Source organism: Phaseolus vulgaris, chromosome 4, assembly GCF_051622355.1.
Source record: "Phaseolus vulgaris cultivar YP4 chromosome 4, ASM5162235v1, whole genome shotgun sequence".
Taxonomy (NCBI): domain Eukaryota; kingdom Viridiplantae; phylum Streptophyta; class Magnoliopsida; order Fabales; family Fabaceae; genus Phaseolus; species Phaseolus vulgaris.
In genome coordinates, this window is record NC_143501.1 from 4392313 (window position 1) to 4411801 (window position 19489).

At 29.9% G+C, this 19489-nt stretch overlaps 2 protein-coding genes across 5 annotated transcripts; one reads left to right on the forward strand and one right to left on the reverse strand.

The window, feature by feature from the left end:
• LOC137836373 (exocyst complex component EXO70A1) lies at window positions 1–7155 on the reverse strand. The gene is made up of 11 exons (XM_068645100.2): window positions 6854–7155; window positions 5706–5801; window positions 5080–5285; window positions 4074–4307; window positions 3806–3944; window positions 3526–3738; window positions 2590–2795; window positions 2170–2367; window positions 1923–2022; window positions 685–902; window positions 1–408 (listed from the first exon to the last, which is right to left on the reverse strand). The coding sequence occupies exons 1-11, from the start codon at window positions 7010–7012 to the stop codon at window positions 291–293; spliced, it is 1887 nt and encodes a 628-aa protein (XP_068501201.1). The 5' UTR covers window positions 7013–7155; the 3' UTR covers window positions 1–290.
• Window positions 7156–9199: 2044 nt separating this feature from the next.
• On the forward strand, window positions 9200–18705 carry LOC137836863 (FAD/NAD(P)-binding oxidoreductase family protein). Of its 4 annotated transcripts, none has more exons than XM_068645626.2 (16): window positions 9200–9522; window positions 10536–10661; window positions 10756–10815; window positions 11118–11231; window positions 11317–11404; window positions 13018–13163; window positions 13246–13347; window positions 14558–14629; window positions 14723–14822; window positions 15085–15242; window positions 15624–15701; window positions 16208–16306; window positions 16389–16439; window positions 16533–16589; window positions 17354–17395; window positions 18482–18705. In XM_068645626.2, the coding sequence occupies exons 1-16, from the start codon at window positions 9370–9372 to the stop codon at window positions 18557–18559; spliced, it is 1524 nt and encodes a 507-aa protein (XP_068501727.2). In that variant the 5' UTR covers window positions 9200–9369; the 3' UTR covers window positions 18560–18705. The 4 variants fall into 4 exon arrangements, with proteins under 4 accessions (XP_068501727.2, XP_068501728.2, XP_090157707.1 ...); XM_068645627.2 differs by having other exon boundaries at window positions 15085–15167; XM_090301581.1 differs by lacking the exons at window positions 9200–9522; window positions 10536–10661 and having other exon boundaries at window positions 10751–10815; window positions 11128–11231.
• Window positions 18706–19489: the final 784 nt, after the last annotated feature.

Genomic DNA, 19489 nt, shown 5'->3' on the forward strand with positions numbered 1-19489 from the left:
GCAAAGTATGACATATGTATTTGTAATAGGATAAAAAATAGTGTCAATTAAGTGTTTGGACTGTCAAAGTGTCAATAAATCAACTCTAACATAGGAACTAACAAATGAACTATTCAATGACTATTTCTTACTTTGGTGGTGCTCAAAAAGTGAGATTAAAGAAATCCTAAAACGAGAGAAGAAGAAAGAATAGCAAGTTTGACTGAAAGACAACACATGTACAATATTGATAAATTATTATAAACAACCAGGCTTCCAAATCACAAAGGAAAGGGACTTATTGCAATGATTTATCGCTTTGGTTCACCCCATATCTTGCTTTCAAAAAATTCACCTAGCATTTGCTCAAGATGTTCGGGAGAATATACCATGTACTTATAAGGATTTTTGCCATTCTCTATCACGGGCCTGAAACATTAAATACATCTTCATCACCATAAAAGGAATAAAATTTGTGAGAAAATTCCGAAACTGAAAAGAAAAGAAAAAAAAATAGTTCAAGTGTTTTTAGTGTTGTTCTCCCATCACAATTAAAGTTTTACTTTGACAATCTATCTTGTCCTTTAGTGCAAAACTTTATTATGCGGATCATCAAAGTAAAACTTTTCATTAGAAACAACTCTAAAAACAACAAGAAAATGCTTATAATTTTGTCCAAAACTACATAGCTTAATTGAAAAGTACCCAAAACGTTTAAGGAAAGATCTATATGCAGGCAACAAGACTTCAGCAACAGCCAATCTAAGAGATTCACGCAATTCACTGTCAGGAACAGTCCATTGAGATTGCCTTTGATGAATCTCTTCAATTTGATCGTTAAATGTCTTGAATCTATCTTTAATCATTGTTCTTGAGACTCCACTATTGTTGTCCCCTCCTGGGACAGTGAGGCATTGTAAAATCTACAAGATCATCCAACATTACCGATTAATGAAACCGTCGTCATGCAAACTCAAAGTGAAATTAAAAATATGATTAACATTAACATTAACATGATCATCACTCCTTTATGACATAATATGATGTGGTTTTTTTTGGTAGCCACCCCTTACCTAAAATAATAACATATAAGAGTGACAAAAAGTATTAGTAAATATTTTTTTATCGATAATAAAAAATGAATAAATGTGAATTATTTCAGGATGGTCCAACTCATATACATACAAATAATCTAAGTCTTTTCCACCGAATATTCTCATAAATATAATTATCCATAGAACAAAAAATACTTATTCACTCAAACACTTATTTCATCTTCTACATCATTTTTTGTGTGCACATTTATAAGATGTTGGAAATGTTTATGTTTTATAATTTTAGATTGTGAAATTAAAAAATATATTATAGATTATGTAATCTAGAATATATTTTCACATCCAAAAATATATTTTGGATGACAATTCAAAAATGTATTTCATTTTACATTTTTAAATCTAAAAATATATTTCAGATTTTCAGATTATGTAGTCTAAAATTGTATTTCAGTTTGTACAATCTAAAATATATTTATGCTGGACAAAATCCATAAATACATTCTAGATTGATCAATCTAATATATTTTGTACTTTAGAATAATTTTTGAATAATGTAATTCAGAATACATTTTCAAGTTTTGGATTTTACAATCTGAAATATTTAGGAAACTATTGTATTTTTTTATTTAGTTGAAGGATTGTGTGAAAGTTATTCTGTGGTATTTTATATGTATAGGCCTTTGGGTATGGAGTATATTCATTAATAGTTTAATGTTTGTGTTGAAGGAGAAGATTTGTTCTAAACTTTGTGTGTATAACCTGTTTAGGAAATCAGATGAAAGAACTAGATGTTTTTATATACATAATTCAATGCGACTTTTTTTTGCTGATAAAAAAATAAAATTAATGTGACTTCTCTAGAGTTTATCAAATTTGAAGAGTGAAAACCTTTGCCCAAGAAATCCTTTTATACTGATTTGCATGTTGTTGCACAATTCTTCTATGTATTTGCACCCAATCATCCCCTAACATGTCCTTTGCCTCTGACCTACAAGTACAGTATGCAAAATGGAATTGGATCCAATTTGAAAATCAATCTTACAATACTATTAGGGTTGGAGTATACTTATATAATATTTTTTTTGCCGATACAAAAAAAAATAAGGGTAAAACAAAAAAATAAGTAACAACCAACCTTCTCACAGATCTCACTATGTAATGGATGTTATTCATAAGAAACAACTGGGTCAATGCTGGATCTTTATATTGTTTTGATTTTCCATCCAAGTTACTTTGGAGAGCCTGCATAATCCTTGTTGTAATAATTGCTAATTGTCCTTCCGGATCATTGGGATCAAACTCATGAAAAAGTTGTTTCAAGGTTGATTGATAACTGTGTGCATTTAGAATAAAAACTAAGATAGTAAATTGTAAAAACAATCAATCTGAATCCAATTACATTTTCATAGGAAACATTTATTAAAAATCATTATTTCTCGAAATCATTTTGAAGAAAATATTTTTGGAAGTGTTTATAAAATATTTCGGAAAAGATACATAGCGAATTACACAAACACAAACACAATAGAAAGAAAAAAATTGCGATTTTACTCACTCATATAGAAACTTTACGTAATTGATCACGTAGCTGGTTAAAGGGTGGACAGTTCCATCCATTACAGTAGTTTTAGTGGCATCTTTTTCAACTGCTTCCTCAAAATCAACAAAGGTTTCTAGGGCAGTTTGAGCTAATCTCTTTGACAAATTTATTGCAGCTTCTCTCATTTCAGTGCATACTTTACTTTCAAAAAGCATCTCAACCTACATCATGCACCACTCCAATAAAAAACAGTGAAAATATAAATATAAGAAAATGACATAAAATTACATACGAAGAAAACAAGTATATGCATCATTCTAAGAAAATTATGTTAAGATATAGATTTTCTAATACTTCAAATCCATAGAAATGACGATAAATTTTCCTTTTCAATTAATGTCAAATAGGTTTTCATAAAAACTAAATTCATATGAGTAACAGTTAGAGAAATATAAAAAATATCTACAGATATTATCTTACAATATTTTAGAAGATGGTTTAGGATTTATTCTTTAATATATTTTATTTGTTTTCTTATTTAATTATAATCTTTTATAATTATGATGATTGCCTTTATTAAAGGAATATCTTTATAGTTTTGTAAGAATATTTTTCTCTCTTTCAACCTTAACATATTTTATTTCCTAATCATGCAGTATGTAGTTTTTCCACTTACTTGTTCTCTGCAATTTTCTGGTCCCCGAGGTTAGTAAAGATTTTTTTTAACTCATCAATTTGGATGACATGCTATCTTTCAAATAAAAAAACTTTAAATTGTATTGAAAAAACACAATATTTCAAAATAATTTAAGAGTGTTCCAATTTTCTTCTTAGAAAAAGATTATTTAGAGAACCTAATACAATATCAAGCTCATTATAGTAAAAGTTGTTTTAAATACGAACTTTAATTGATGTATATATACAAGTATTGAGATATAAACTTTATAATACCTCTGGTTGAAGCTCTCTCATGATCTCATACATGTCTAGAAGAACAAATAATTTCTCAGGTGACCTCTTGCTTTTTGCAATAGCCTCTCCAAAACTAAGAAGCATAGCCACACTACCAGCAGTGACTTCAGCAAAACATTGAGATTTCAAAGAGTCCACGCCATCAAATATTTGATCACAAATTTTCTTCTCTCCAGAAATCAGCAATTTGATCTGTTCAAGAAAAGTTAGAAAAATGCAAAGAGCAAAACAAGTAGAAAAAAATTCGTATTCATCTTACAGCAATCCTCATATAATGAATCCAATTCCCAATCTTTGCCTCCAAAACCTCCCATTGCATTTTTTGAACATCATCCTTACTCAACCTTTCGACACCTAACTTCCTAAGACTTTGTTCCAGGACTGTAGCTCGGGTATCTCTACAAATTTGGAACATGGATCATAAACCAAATTTCACAAAAAGAAATTCAAGTATATTTATAGTTTTAGACACATGCATGTAACTACTTGGTCATTGACTATATGGAAAGAACAAAATAAATCATTACCTGTAGATTCGAAAAAGTTGTTGTTGATGGCCAGCTTGAACCATTTGCTGTGCTAAATCATGTAGCAAAGGTATGACTCTTGGTGGAATGAGAGTTGGAAGGGCGAAAGCGACACCTTCTGAACTTTGTTTTCGAGAATGGTTTTTTCCACCACCCTCACCATGCTTCCCAGAATTTGAGGGCCTTAGAGAGTTTGGGAGGCACTCAAAAAGGCGATCAGGTTCCACAGGTTTACTGAAATAAAAAAACTAATTTTATAAAAAAATTATAATGATACATTTTTTTATATTTTATATTGAGATCTCAAATTAAATAGAGATAAAATATTTTATAATAAATAACTGAATGTAAATCTCACCTAATAAATTAATTTCATAAAATTAATTAGATTTAAAATTAATTTATTAATATTTTAGGATAAAATATAACATCTTAAATGGGATAAATTTAAGGAAAATATTTATCGAAGAAGTTGAATACTTTCTGTTAATAATGCAAATACAATACATAGGAGTTTGGTAAATAAGGGTTAAAGTGTCCCTTTAATTTAATTTTTTTAATTTTTTTCTGAAAAGAAAAACATAAAAATAATATGTATTACCACTAATACTTATTGACCAATTAAATTAATGTGGGTAAAGTGAGTTATATATGCAATAAAATACTTTAAAAACTTCAGATATTTTATACCTACCTAACCTCGTCTTTTTTCTTCATATCAAGGTGAAATTCCTCGTGTGAAATCTCAACGCTAAAGCATTTAAGTCTTTTGATCTTGAGTTGAGTTAATAATACTTTTACGTGTGAATATAAGAGTAAGACTTGATGAGAATATCATAAGGAACTTGAGCTAAACTAGCAATAATTTGTAGTTTGTTTAGCCTCGAGAAACGTAGTTTGCACATAAAAACAACTTTATTAGAAAGAAAATTTATCAAAAGCATATTTGAATACACATATTTTTAGAATATAGCAAGATTAGAAATTCAAATTTGAGAAGACCAACCTATAATTTGTCAAAAGGTGTTTGAATTCCTCTTCTAACTTTGAGATAGCTTTGGTAAGCAAGCTATTAGCATGGTTGATGACAGTCTCACTGCATTTGAAGCTCTTTTTACTAGTAAAGAAACGAATATTTGCCCTCAACTGATCAACTGCTCCTAAATAGCTTTCAAGATCCTCATGCGGCCCTCGAAGTATTTTAGCCTCCGCCTGATAATTAAATTTGGATGAAAATCATGAAAAAACATTATTAATCACAACTAACTTAATTCAATTGAAAAATTATAATATAATATATTATTATACTTGTACATAATCCAAAAGGGCATGTGATTTTAGTAATAAAAATATAATTTAAAGAAGACAAAATTGTGAAAAAAATCTAAAAGTTAAGAATCAAACTTTAGTTTAAAAAAACACAAAAGGTGGTAATGGAATCAAAATGAAATTTAGAGCTTGTCATTATCAAATTCAACTTTGTACAGGCTCATAAAAAGTTACATTAATTACAATTTTTTCCTTTTTAATTTTTCTAATCAAAATTGGCACTTCAAATAAAGAAATTATATACCCGATGTAGTAAGACGGAAATTAATTGAAAATAAAAATAAAGAAAAAACAAAGACTCACCATTCGTGTCTGGTCGAATTGCGTCAAAATGCCCTCTGCTGCTTTTAGAGTCTTGTCAATATTATCATGTGCACTACGAATTGAATGCGTTTTTATCTGACACGGCATATGAACCGAAAAAGAAAATTAAAACAACAATCTAGTCAAGTAAAAAACCACAAACTCTAAAAAAAAAGGAGGGAGAAGATGGTAAAATAACATAAGTCTTTAAATTTGAGATAGATAATTGTTTCCCTTAAATTAAAAATAAATAAAATCCTTCAATTACTAAAATATGATTTCAGTATTTAAAAACAATTTAAAAAAGTATTTTAATCTTTTAAATTTAGTGTTTAAAAATTAAAATTTTGAGAAATCAAAATAAATTCTTTTAAATTTTAAGGGATAAAAAATCATAATCATCCTAAATTTCAGAGACTAAAAGCACAATTTTTTAATCCGATAAATTTTTTCATGGAAATCTCCATACAATTCAATTTTATTGCTAAAAATATCCTAAAATATCTATAATACAACTATTTTAACCATTGTGTACATGTTTTTTTTTGTAAATTTTATATTCGTATTCTTACAACATGATAATTTTAAAAACATGTTGTATTTTTATATAGTAACTATTTTCACTAGTTTATATAAATTAGATAAAAGCTCAAAATTGATTTATTCTATATGAAATAATTTAACAAAAATTGTCATTAGCTATTTTTATGTCACACATGTAGTGAAATTTATTTTTTACTTCTGTCATGGCTCAGCTGCATTTACAATAATAAAATAAAATTTTAATTCAGTCAACCAAAAACTATGATTAATTTTTTAACAAATTTCGTATTTTAATTCCATGAACTTAGATTCGTATCTCCTCCCAGAAAATTTCACCGAAATCGTTCTCCAGAAAAATTGTATCCTCATAAACGAGCTTCTATAACGAGAATTTGAAACATTCCTTGAATCAAAACGAGCTTCTATGATGAGAATTTGAAACATTCCATGAATCAAAACGCAAACGCTCTTACGAATGAGAAATTGAACAACATTGATGAATACATTAAGCGACGAAAGAGGCAACGTAAACAACATTATTTATTGCTATAATCGGAAGCGCGAGATTCATACTTTCTGGCACTAAAAGTGACACACGCGCGTACCTGAGTGGGACGCATGGCGGTTTCGAGGGCGGAGAGGCGATGATCGAAGGAGCCGAGAATGGAGACCATGTTATCGGTGATGGTCTGGCTCTTGTGAAGTGACTCCTTCACGAACGTCGCTCTTTGACGCAGAGCGTCCATCGCTTGCGATATCTCCATTCAGATCAATTTTCTCTCAATTTCTTGTCACTGTTGATGAAATTTGAAAACGAAAACGAAAATGAAAATGAGAATGAAAATGAAAATGCACATTCGATGCAAAATTCGTGATTCCTTTTTTGTTGCTTCGGTGTGTGTTGGTTTCTTTCTATTCTCACTGTGTTTCCGTGCTCCTCGCTAAACGGTTAAAGGTACTGTGGGACCCTTTTTCGTTTTGATGTTACTTTCTCTATCCTTTTTTTTTTCTCCATCTTCACGTCAATTATTTTATAATTTCAAAAGCACAATAATTAAAAAAAAACAAAAACTGTTTACTTGCTTAATGACATTGTCTTTCATTCTTAGGATTTTTTTTTTAATTTCCTTTTATTATTTTTAATTTAATTAATTTCAAAATAAATTAATATAATTCCTTCCGTGAAATTAATTCTATCAATATTATAAGAATGACATTAAAAAAAACTAGAAATAACAGCTTCAAAAAAAAGTATCAACAGGGTAAACGTAATTGTATTACAGAACTCCTTGTAATTTTGGAAAGAAATACCAAAGTTGTCAATAATAAATAAATAAATATATTTATTTTTCAATCATTACATCAATGTATAAAATTATCTTAAATTTATTTTCTAGTAACAATATTATTAAGAATTACACTTTAAGTTTAATTTTCTATGAAATATCTACTTTTATACTACAGGATTTTCAAGAGACTTCCTCATTTCAATAATATAGATTTATATGTGGAACTAAAAATTTATAAACATATTTCAATATTACAAAATTAACTTATAATTTATATGTTACGAATTAATCTTATTTTCAAAGATTAATTGTAGTGGTAATAATAAAATAATTATTGGTTTAATAAATTTCGGAAAAGAGTGAACTTATAGTTTTTAAAATGTGATTTGTTTACAACCTAGTTTGTAAACCCTAAATGGAAGTAGAGGGTAATTATTGATAAATGTAATATAAATTCTCCTTACACCGTATCATTTTGACCTGCACCCTATAAATAAAGTAATTTTACAAAATTGCCCCCACTTATTTGAGGTCATTTATTTGGTGACAAAGAAATTTAGTAGTGTTTGTGTTGTGTGTGTTGAGTTGGGGTTGTATATGAATTTATTTTATTGTTGAATAGAATGGTTGATGATTATATGTAATGATGGTAATTATGTGAATGCACAAGGAGATGATGAGAATTAGAGTGATCTTCACTAGTCTAAATAATGAAACCTAGTTGCAATAGATGTATAAGAATATATGAGTTTTGGAAGCATAGGAATAGAGTAATTTTTAAAGGAATGTAATAGATGTATTAGAAGTATTTGCTATAGTACAACTAAAGGCTTGGTCTTAGGTTACTTTCAAGTTGCAGGCTGTGATTTTCTATTTCTCAGATTGGTGTTTTGAACCTTTGGTTTGTATAAAGATATTGTCATTGAGGTTTTCTTTTGGAAGAAGAGTGAGATCTGAAGGCAATTTTAAGCCGGTATTAATTAAGTAGGTTGTCTTTTTAGGTGGTGGCGGAATTGTGTCGCGGGAAAAAAGTTTTGTTTATGTGTTTTGTATAAGGGTTTGACCACCCCTTAAATGGTTCACATTTATTTATTTTTTATTGCTAATAAAAAAAATAAAAACACGAAAACGACATTAACGTTGCCCACCACTACTAAAACCTACCAACGCTTACAAACTTCATTGTTGGAGCTTCATTATGTTAAATAACGATAGAAGACAATTGTGACATTTTAAAATTTTGTAAGGAACAGGTTAAAAATGAGATGAAGTAAAAAGAATCAACCTAAATATAAATAAACACATTTATAATTATGAATCCAAAATGAAAATACATCGGCTTAGGATCTATCTTATCTTTTGTGACATGTTGATGCTGTTGAAGGCATTTTGTTGCATTTCACACCACCACACTTTCTACTCATATTTGTTTTGGGAAATTAACAAAATCATTCAATTAAAAACATAAAAATAATGTTATTTATTAAAAATAAAAGAGAAATAAATATTTATCATGGAAAGTATATTATGATTTTACTAAAAATATTACAAAAGTGAAAAAATATTTATTTGAAAATGGGGAGAAATGTGAGTATTATAAAGAAAAAAATGGAGGTAGATTTTTTTTTTTCATATTTATATGGAGTAAATGTTTTTTTTTTCGATTGAATCAGGTCAAAACATAGGATTGTCTATCCAAAATGAAGACATAAAAAAGTTGCAAACTTTCGAACAAAGGGACCCAAAATTTGGGAGCTGCTGTGTGAGCAAATCACACAAAGAAGACTCACACAGCTTGAGGAGCATTTCCGGTGTGTTAGACTCTGCATACTATGGCAATGAGACGGTGCTTCGTAGGTTCTGGACAAGCTAACAGCTCCGTCTTCTCTCTCAGCTTTTCCTCAATACTTCCTACCTTTCACTACAAACGTACCAGACCAAGGGAAAGGCGTTGCACTACCCATGCCATTTGCCATGCTACAAAGGTAAATACCCTTTTTCGTATTAATCCTTAGTTCCAGTTTTTTAAGGGAAAAAAGCTTTATTTTGGTCGCCACTTGTGTGAACTGAATCCTTAAACCAGAGAATTTCAAGGTAAGTTCACGGGAGGTCGAAACATGTATCTAATTTTTGTCATTTTAATCTTTGAATATATGTGAATGTTATCGTTTTTAGTCACACAAGTTTTTAAATTTTGGCTGAAGTAATTGACAGTGTACTTTCAAGATTCGTTTGTGAAGTTTTTCTTATCTACAGATACTAAGGTTACGAAATTATACCCTGTCGGACCCAAATGATGTTTTCCCCTTGTTTTTAAAAGACAACTTAGAACGGTGCAATAAATGATTTTATGGATGTTTTCCAATCTTGTTCTGATTGGTGAACTGTGAGAAATGAGATTAAGAAAGTATAGAAACATGAAAAATGATACATAGACACCATATGATGGTAGTAGACACGAAGAGAGAGTAAGAGATGGAAGAGAGAATAATGTAGATATGATGCGATAATAAAGAAATGGAGAACAAATGACGAGTGTTAAACGATATAAAGTACAGAAGTGTGAAAATGGATGCCCGTATACTAGAAGACACTTTGAGAGAGAAAGAGACAGATCAGCAAATAGGGTAAGATATCACTGATGATATGACATGATTAGAAGAAAGAAATAGAGAAATAGTTGTTAGTGTTTCACAATATAAAATATAGAGGCATGAAAAATGATGCATGGACACTCATATACTAGTAGGCAATTTTGAGAGAAAGAGACATGGGAGAGTTAGTGTAAGATACGATTGGTAATATGATGTGATGAGAAGAAAAAAGTTGAGAAAAATGGCAAGTGTTGATGAAGTGTTTGATATGTTGAGGTATCCAAATAATTATTCTTGATGTGTTTATCATATTGTACTAAGTTTTGTCTTTATTTTAATCAACTACGCCTTTGAGCGCCAGTTAATGTGATTATGACTCCAACACTGTATTATTTTCCGTGAAGTCAAAGGAGGAGCTTTTGGTGGTTGTTGGGGGTGGGGCAGCTGGGGTGTATGGAGCAATTCATGCTAAGACTGTGGCACCCCATCTTAGTGTTGTAGTTATAGAGAAGGGAAAGCCTCTCTCCAAGGTTTGTGTCATAGTGCCATCATGTTATTCAATTTCTGTGCAATGTTTTCATTCTCTATTGTTCTTATTGGTCTTCTCATTGGTACTGTCTGCAGGTGAAAGTTTCTGGAGGAGGACGGTGCAATGTGACTAATGGGCATTGTGTTGACAATATGGTAGTCCTGCTCTCCTTGTGAAGTTAAAAACATATATGTTTTCTTGTGGCATAGTCTGTTAACTGCCTTGCACTAGCATATCACTTTTTTGTTCTGAGAGCATTAAGAGAAATAGGGTAACAGAAGTTAATTTGGTGTTTGTAATCAACTGCAGGTGAGCAGGTCATTCTATTGGTTTCTTTCCTCTGAGGAATTAATAAATTGTCTGTTTTGGATATTTGTTTTGTTGTGTCTTGCATCTAATTACTTTATTGGATTACCATAATGGAAGCTTAAATGTTTCGAATATGATTAGTTTGTAGATTTTGGCAGAAAACTATCCCAGAGGGCACAAGGAACTGAGAGGATCTTTTTTTAATATACATGGTCCGGTGGATACAATGTCCTGGTTTGCCTCTCATGGAGTGGAGCTGAAGGTTGTCCTGTTGAAAAACCACTCATTACTTGTTTCTGTTTCAACTTTCAAGTGTAAATTTCTGATTCATGATTAACTGCTCTTAGGTTGAGGATGATGGCAGGGTATTTCCTGTCAGCAACAGCTCTTCTTCTATAATTGATTGTCTCAATTCTGAAGTGAAGCAAAGGGGAGGTATGGTGTCCTCGTATGTTATGATTTTGGCTGTTTGTGTAATGTGGATTGGGTTGATGAAACATTGTATATTAAAAAACAACTGAGCTTTCAGTTATCCTTTATGTCCATTAACCCCCTTCTGTCACTTACACAGTTTGATTCTTCCTCTGATGTTAAATCCTGAATCCAGTTAAAACATTTTTATAGTTGGTAAATCATGCCTTTTTGTCTTTTAGTTTTCTCCGAATTTGAAGATTAGTTAAAGGTTCATAAGCCAAAATGTTACTATATATATGGTTATAGTAGTATAGGCTGAGATTTTAATCTGACAATTAATAGCTGCCAGTTCATCCCACATGGGTATAACAGTTGTCATAGTCTTAAGCACACTCATTATAAATGAAATGTTAGATTTACTCTGTTTTTTTCTCCTATTTTATTGGCAATTGGATTTAGGATCTAGCTCAATCTCACAAAACTGACTTGTGTAGTGCACACTGTTAAAACTTTATAAGCTCTATCTATTTTAGTCATATATCTAGTTGATATGAAACTAAACTACCACCCTTGAGATTGAATTTGAGATAGATCCCAAAGAGGTTGCAACTAAGGTGGACTAGGGGTAACCACAATTAAGGTGGCTTTCCAACACATTTCATAACTTACTATGACCAAGAACATTTATTATCTCAAAAGCAGTGAAAGTTACTAAAAGTTAATTTTACCTAAAATACAATATATAGTATAAAAAATTATGGTATGAGATCATGCTCACATGTTGTTTGATTGCTTTCTCCTTGAGCATCAGTAGGTTTTGCTTTATGTTACCAAATGATTGAGCTTTTGGAAAACATATCAAAAGGAGTTCATGCCCATACCTTTTCATGTATTTGTATGAAAGTTTTGTTACTTTTTTCATGTAAAACAATAATATATTTTTCTATTTTGTTGGAGTTCTCATGTGATGAGATTTTTTCTCCAGTTATATTATATACACTGGTTTGGCTATATTATATTATAGAGGATTCTACGACACTATTTATAACTCATAATTCATTAAAATCCACTCTATATGGAGTATTCTCTCCACAAAATGGATGATTTGTTGATAACATGCTATATGTTCAACTTGGAAATACTAAATTTCATATTCCTAGATCCCTATCTATATAAACTCATTGATATAATATTATAAATTCTTAGAAAGGGAAATTTAAATTTAACTCAACCTCATAAAATTGGCGTGCACTGTATATTGTATTTTGGCACTATCTCTAGTCAATGTAAGACTTTGATTTTTCCCGATACACTTCCTCAAATCTAGCACTATTGGGCTTGATATGGGTATAACATCATAAGTGATCCTTTTAATTGATCTAGAACAAGCTTGGATATCATCTTACAAAAAGTAGTTTTGGTCTAACTCAACCCTTAAAAACTGGCTTTTACAGTAAGGTTTATATCTACTTATATACTATAATTTAGTCATATCTTCAGTCAATGTGGAACTTGAGTTTTTTCTAATAGAAATTATCACATCCACTTCTGTTTGTGTTTTACCATCACTTGATTTTAAGATTTCTATGATGTACATTCCATTTGTCAATGCTGAAATCTGTATTCTGAAATAGTTTCTCTGCAGACAAGAAAAACTGTAGCAGCAATATCTATTTTATCTAGTGGCAAATTCCTTCTCGAGATTCAGCAGCACACATCTGTTCATGTTGAACGAGTTGAAGCTGATTATCTATTGATTGCTAGTGGTAGTAGTCGTCAGGTTGTGGTGGATAATTGATTTATTTGAATTAACAGGCATTAATCATGTCATATTTTTTTAAACCAGTTTCTTTCTGTCATAGGGTTATACTCTTGCATCTCAGCTTGGTCATTCAATTGTAGATCCAGTGCCAAGCTTGTTTACTTTCAAAATAGAAGATTTGCGTTTGCGGGAGTTGTCTGGGGTAAAGTATCAATTTGTGAAGTTCTTTCTGTATAATATTAAGAAACGTGAAGTTCTGTTTTCTTCTATAAACCTTTCTCTTTTTTTGCTTTTCTTGGCCTTGCCACTTTCTTTAGTATAGTTTTTCAGTATAAGCATGCTTATTTACTTTTTGTTGTGTCAATGGGAGTTGCTATCATTTTGTGAGTATAAGACTGAGAAAGGAGAACTTCAATGATGTACAGTATTATAAAGCTACTTTCACCATAATAGTGAGTGGTTACCAAGTTTACCGACTAATAGTTTTATGATAACAATTTATAATTTTTTATGTTGACAATGTCTAAAAATTTGATTTTAATTTGGATCTGCACAATTGCAATTATATATTTATTATGCTTAAAGAATTCTTATACATATGTCAGCATTTGTTACGAATCATATCTTGTTATTTTCAAAGTAAAGCACATCACTGTATCGGATTCAATGTGTATCCAATACAGGTATTATATCAATGCATCATAGTAGATAATTATGGGGAAAAAATCAGGATAAATGGATTTGATATATGGAAATCAATCCAAATTAATGTGTGGTCTGATTTATGCTGTTAATATTAAGATTTGATGTATTAAGAATGTGTTGTATAATTGCATTTCCTTCTTTGCTTCCTTTTAGCTATAGAATTTATAGGAATAATTATTTCCCAGATATTTAGGCCAAATTAGTGTTCAGAAGTATTATCCTATTCCTATTTATACCTCCTGATGTATTAGTTCTACATCAGTTAAATATATTCACTTTTCCACACATACAATGGTTCTGTGGATATTGAGTGCCTAATGTGTCAAAGTTTTTTGTATCTCTGAAAATCACTAGAATTGGTGAGAATATTGGCAGCACTTGGGTGTAAATTAAATGAGTAGCTTTTTGGATGAGATACCGTCTGGGAAACAAAAGGGTGAATGAGTTGCCAGCTAGCTCAATTTGTGTGACAGATGGATGAAGAGATGAGAAATCAGTTTCTCTTGAGAATTCACGGTTTTGGCTTCAATTTGATCACTACATGGAGACATTTACATTCTGTTCATTTACACACTGCATTCTTCATTTGGTCATCATGTTATGTGTATCAAGTAGGGAATTCAAACTCATTAAGTTATAATAGAGTTGTTTCGGTATAAATTTAGCTTCTTTTCTACTCTTTTATATTTGGTTTCCTTAACTGTCAGGTTACATTCCCTCTAGTTAAAGTGAGGCTAAAATTGGATAGTGTCCAAAGGAATATACCTAAGCTTACACAGGTATGCTTTGTTATTATCACAGATCAAAACTAGTTTACCCTGGTGCTGTTTTTACCACAGATTAAAAGTGAAAAACATATTTTCAAATTTTAGGTTGGTCCCATGTTAGTTACACATTGGGGGCTCAGTGGACCTGCTATTCTTCGGTTATCTGCTTGGGGTGCCCGTTTTCTATTCAGTTCAAGTTACAAAGGTAGGGAAAATCTTTCCCAATATGCTGAGTTTGGAATCTTTAAAACTTTTATAAAATTTAAATCAATTCTTCTATGAAACTTGTTGAGATAATAGTTTAGGATATGAATTCATTTACAAATCATTCTGTTTAATATCTTCTAATGTTTGTAACTTTTGGTAGGATTTGTAAATCATTTTCACTCAAGCAAATTCTTTTCTATTCTGCAGTGTTCCAACATTTCCATATTCCTTTTACAGATATTGTTATAATTTGGATGCAGGCCAACTTTTTGTGGATTTTATCCCTGACCTGCATGTGGAAAATTTGAAGTCAGTTCTTTCTCATCACAAGCTTCAATATGCGGTAAATTATGGCTCCTTGTGCTCTCTGCAAAATACTACAAACCTATGTTCCATTGTATTAAGTTGGACGTGGAAGGTGATTATATGATTTTGTTAATGAGGTTCTTTTCTTAGTCAGTTAATATTTGTAGCATAAATCCATTTATCTTTCTCAACATTTTATTGGAAATTGAATGAGTCTGCAACATGGGTTTCTGCATGTATAGATGCACTCTATCTAATATTGTTGATTTAGTATAATAAAGTTGTATCAAGACAGCCACAATCATGCTATAGTTTTCTTCTTTCCTCAAACTTTCTTTTAATTGAGTTTAGGAACTTGCATTAATTCAATGTAAGCAGTTTGATCTAAGACTATTTCCATGTAAGTTTCGACCATCATGTCCTCCACTAAAAAATTGCAACCACTTTGTGTTCGAATTGGTCTCACTAAGTTGTTTTGCCTGTGCCTTTGCAGAAACAAAAGGTACTTAATTCCTGTCCTCCTGAATTTGGCATAACAAAAAGATTTTGGAGCTATGTGCTGGAACGACAGGTTTCATAGCAATTCCTAGTTTTTTTATGGAAAAAAAGTGTGTTTTCAATCCCTTTACTTTCATTAAGCTAGATATTGGTCACTACTTTTAAATTGATGAACTCAGTCCTGCAATTTTTAAAAATATATGAATTTACTCCCTCTTCATGCTTAAACTTAGCATCTGATAATGGTATTTTTTCTGCCAAGAATGTGATAGAGGAACTAAATTCTAGTATTTTCTAGAATTGGAAGACTATATTCATTAATTTGAGAGTGCAGAGATTAACATCTAGTTGGCTGAAAATATAGGTTGCAAAAATACATTCTCCTTCTTAATAATACTTTTTTCATGTGATGACAAATGATTGTTGTTACTTGAAGTGTCAGCCTAACTGAGATGTCAAGTTGCATAGTGATGTCTAACATGAAAGTTTTTATAAAAAAAAAATAACATTCTCTATTAATATAGAGTTGTAATGTAACTAAAATATATTGACAAATTTATAAATAATGTTCATATGTAGGGTTTAAGTGGAGATGTCTTGTGGGCTTCTATCTCAAATAGTTCATTGATGTCCATAGGTTCTGTGTTAAAGAACTGCATATTTGAAGTGACAGGCAAGGTAAGGTTTCTTATCCTTTCTGTAATGTTACTTAATTTTGTTCATATATTCTTGATTTAACATTTCTTCTGTCCTATCAAAGGGTCAATTTAAGGATGAATTTGTTACTGCTGGTGGTGTTCCCTTGTCAGAGGTTCTCTTTCTTCACTTTCTCCTTCCTCCCTACCCTAGCTTCCATTAATTAGAAATATTATTTAACTGATTTTTTTTTTTTAATTTTTCTAAGATTTCGCTTAATACAATGGAAAGCAAAGTTTGCACACGTCTATTCTTTGCTGGAGAGGTATATCAAATTTAAAAATTGTCTTTTATTTCAACTTTTGAAGTAGAACTAGAGAATGTACAACAAATCATACAACAGTTGTTTGTGTACATTATTTATCACATATAGAAAGATAAACTAAAAAATGTTGTTGTATAAAACATTAGGGTCTTTCTAACCTATGCCCTTAGGTACTAGTTAAGAAAGCTTTTATTGGAAATCATATGGAAGTGTATTAAAATGCCATAGGGGAACACATTTTTCTCTGCATTCCTATAAAAAAAACTTCTCTTTTAATTCCTTAACTAATCACTACAAAAAAAATCATTAAATTGAAACCAATTTCAGAGATAAAAAATAATTAGTTATTATATTCACTAAAGTAGATCGGATTTTAGAAACTAATTTTTTTTTGGTATATAAATTAGTTTATATTATTGATAAACAGTTTCTAAATTGGTATCTAATTAACTACCAACTTTAGAATCTAAATAATTGGTGGCTAAAACTTTGGTAGCTAATTAGATACCATTTAGAAACTATTTATCAGTAATAAAAACTAATTTAGATACCAATAATTTTTTTAATCTCTTAAATAGTATCTAATTTAGTCAATATAATAAATACTTTTTTTGTCTCTAATATTGATTTCTATTTAATGATTTTATTTAATGATTTTCTAGTAGTGAATAGTTAAAGAATTGCCAAAACTATAAATTGTTGCATGTGTATCACATATCAAACTATGCTGCATGATAATGCAATATTAAATGTTTATTATGCAGATACTGAATGTTGATGGGGTAACTGGTGGCTTCAATTTCCAGGTAAATAAATACATGTGATTATAGTAATGAAGGCTTAATTGACATATGATTATTGACAACCAGCAATTCCAATTTCCCAAGTTATTAATAGTAAAATCTTGTATTCATACTTGTTGAATTGTTCAATTCTTACCACCATGAATAACATTTTTTTCTGTCTTGAGGTATATTCTTGTCTGAAATTTCTCTTCAACTTCAATTGTCATTGGATATTCTTGTGCTTTTTTGTTGCCATATTTGACATAAAATAGCATAAGCCATATGGTTATTCCAAGCATATACTATATACTATAAGTATTAAAAGAAAGATTCCATCAACCTATGGTGTCATGGTAGCTAGTAGTAAAGTTCATGAAATTGATGGTTATTTTATTTCTATTAGAATTTCTCTATAAGTTTCTTTAAAAACTTTATTTTTGGTAGGGGGAGGGGAAGGGTTTGCTATGCTAAAAAATATTTTCTATTTTAAAAATTATCAATTTTCCTAAAAGTCTAAAAAAAAGCTTGGTAAACAACACTAAAAAAGTCTTCAATTGAAAAGGTCAATGTATTATTGACACTTAAATGGAGTTTTATGTGGTTTTTTTTTTCTATTATAGGAAAAAAATGGACAGAAATAACTAGGTTAAATTACAATTTTAGTTTTTTTTTTAAAAATTGATCTGCAATTTTGGTCTTATTTTTTTCTGTGACTTCAGTTTTCAAATTTAAAAAAGTCCCATTTTTTGCATTTTATTTCTTTTATTCTAGTCTAATGAACTCTAGACATTAGATTAAGAAACAGTTTAATATACTAAAATGCAAAAACAAATGTATGAAAAACTAAGGATTTGAACCAAAATTATCAATTTTCTAGAATCTGGAGATCAAATGAAATATCATATGCCTCTGTATGTGTATATACAGCATCATAATTTAGCATAATTTGAGGGTCCAGTTTTCCTCAGAACCATTGATTGAATCATTCACTTTGGAATAAAAAGGAAAAGGAGAACAACTTTATGACTAATTGATTGATGATTAATGGTATACTGAAAAGTGTGATGACTCAGTTTCTTCATCCATTTTCCTTTGTTCTGTGTGCAGAATGCTTGGTCAGGAGGGTTTATTGCAGGAACCACTATTGGTAGATTAGCACTTGGATCTTGTCTAGGTTTAAAGTAAATGCAAATTTGCAAATTGCATGCTTTTGTTGGCAACTTGGTCTTCCTTTTTTGGTGTCAATGTACTGCATTTTCCTTTTTTAGCTTAAGCATACTTTGGTGGATGAGATTTGATATGAAAAGTTCTTCAAAAATCAGATTCTTATACTTTTAACAGTCTAAATCATACCAAAGGAGAACACTTAAATGCAGTATCCACTGAGTCATTGTACTGTTAAAAATTGATCATTCATATAACAAAGATTTACATTATAAAGTATGTCTTAAAATGATGAAACTTCAATTTTATTGTATAATAATTAAAGCTTGTATTCAAGTTTTCTTTAATAAATAAATGGTGTACTTAGTTTAAGTTTGTTTAAATCAAGATTAGGCTTTTACTTTTTGCACCCCTATTTTTAACTTGCACTCTCCTAATTTTTAAAATTACTAATTTATCTTTCTTTAAAGTGATGACTCCTGAATTACCTGTTTTAGAAATTTTTCTGCAACACATTTTCTGAAATTCGTGAAATATATTTTTTGGAACATATTTTCTAAGATTTCTCGAATAAGATTTCTGAAATAAAATTTTCAGAATTTATGAAAGAAATTCCAGAATATGATTTTCTAGAACAAACTTTTTAAAATATATATAATACGTTTCAAATGTAACTTTTTGATTTATTAAATATTAAAATACATTTTACATTTGATAATAATTAAAATAAAAAATAAAATTCAATAAACTAAAATTAAACAAAAAATTTAAAATTAAAACAATTTAAATTGAAGACAATTCAAATGCATAAAATTTTCTATCCAACTACACACTCACCAACTCAAATTACACTTTTCACGGAATCTAAGAATTATAGATTTATTACCTAAGAAGTTAAAACAAAATTAGGTTTGAAATTGTGTTTTTAATTTTTAAAAATCCATAAATCCT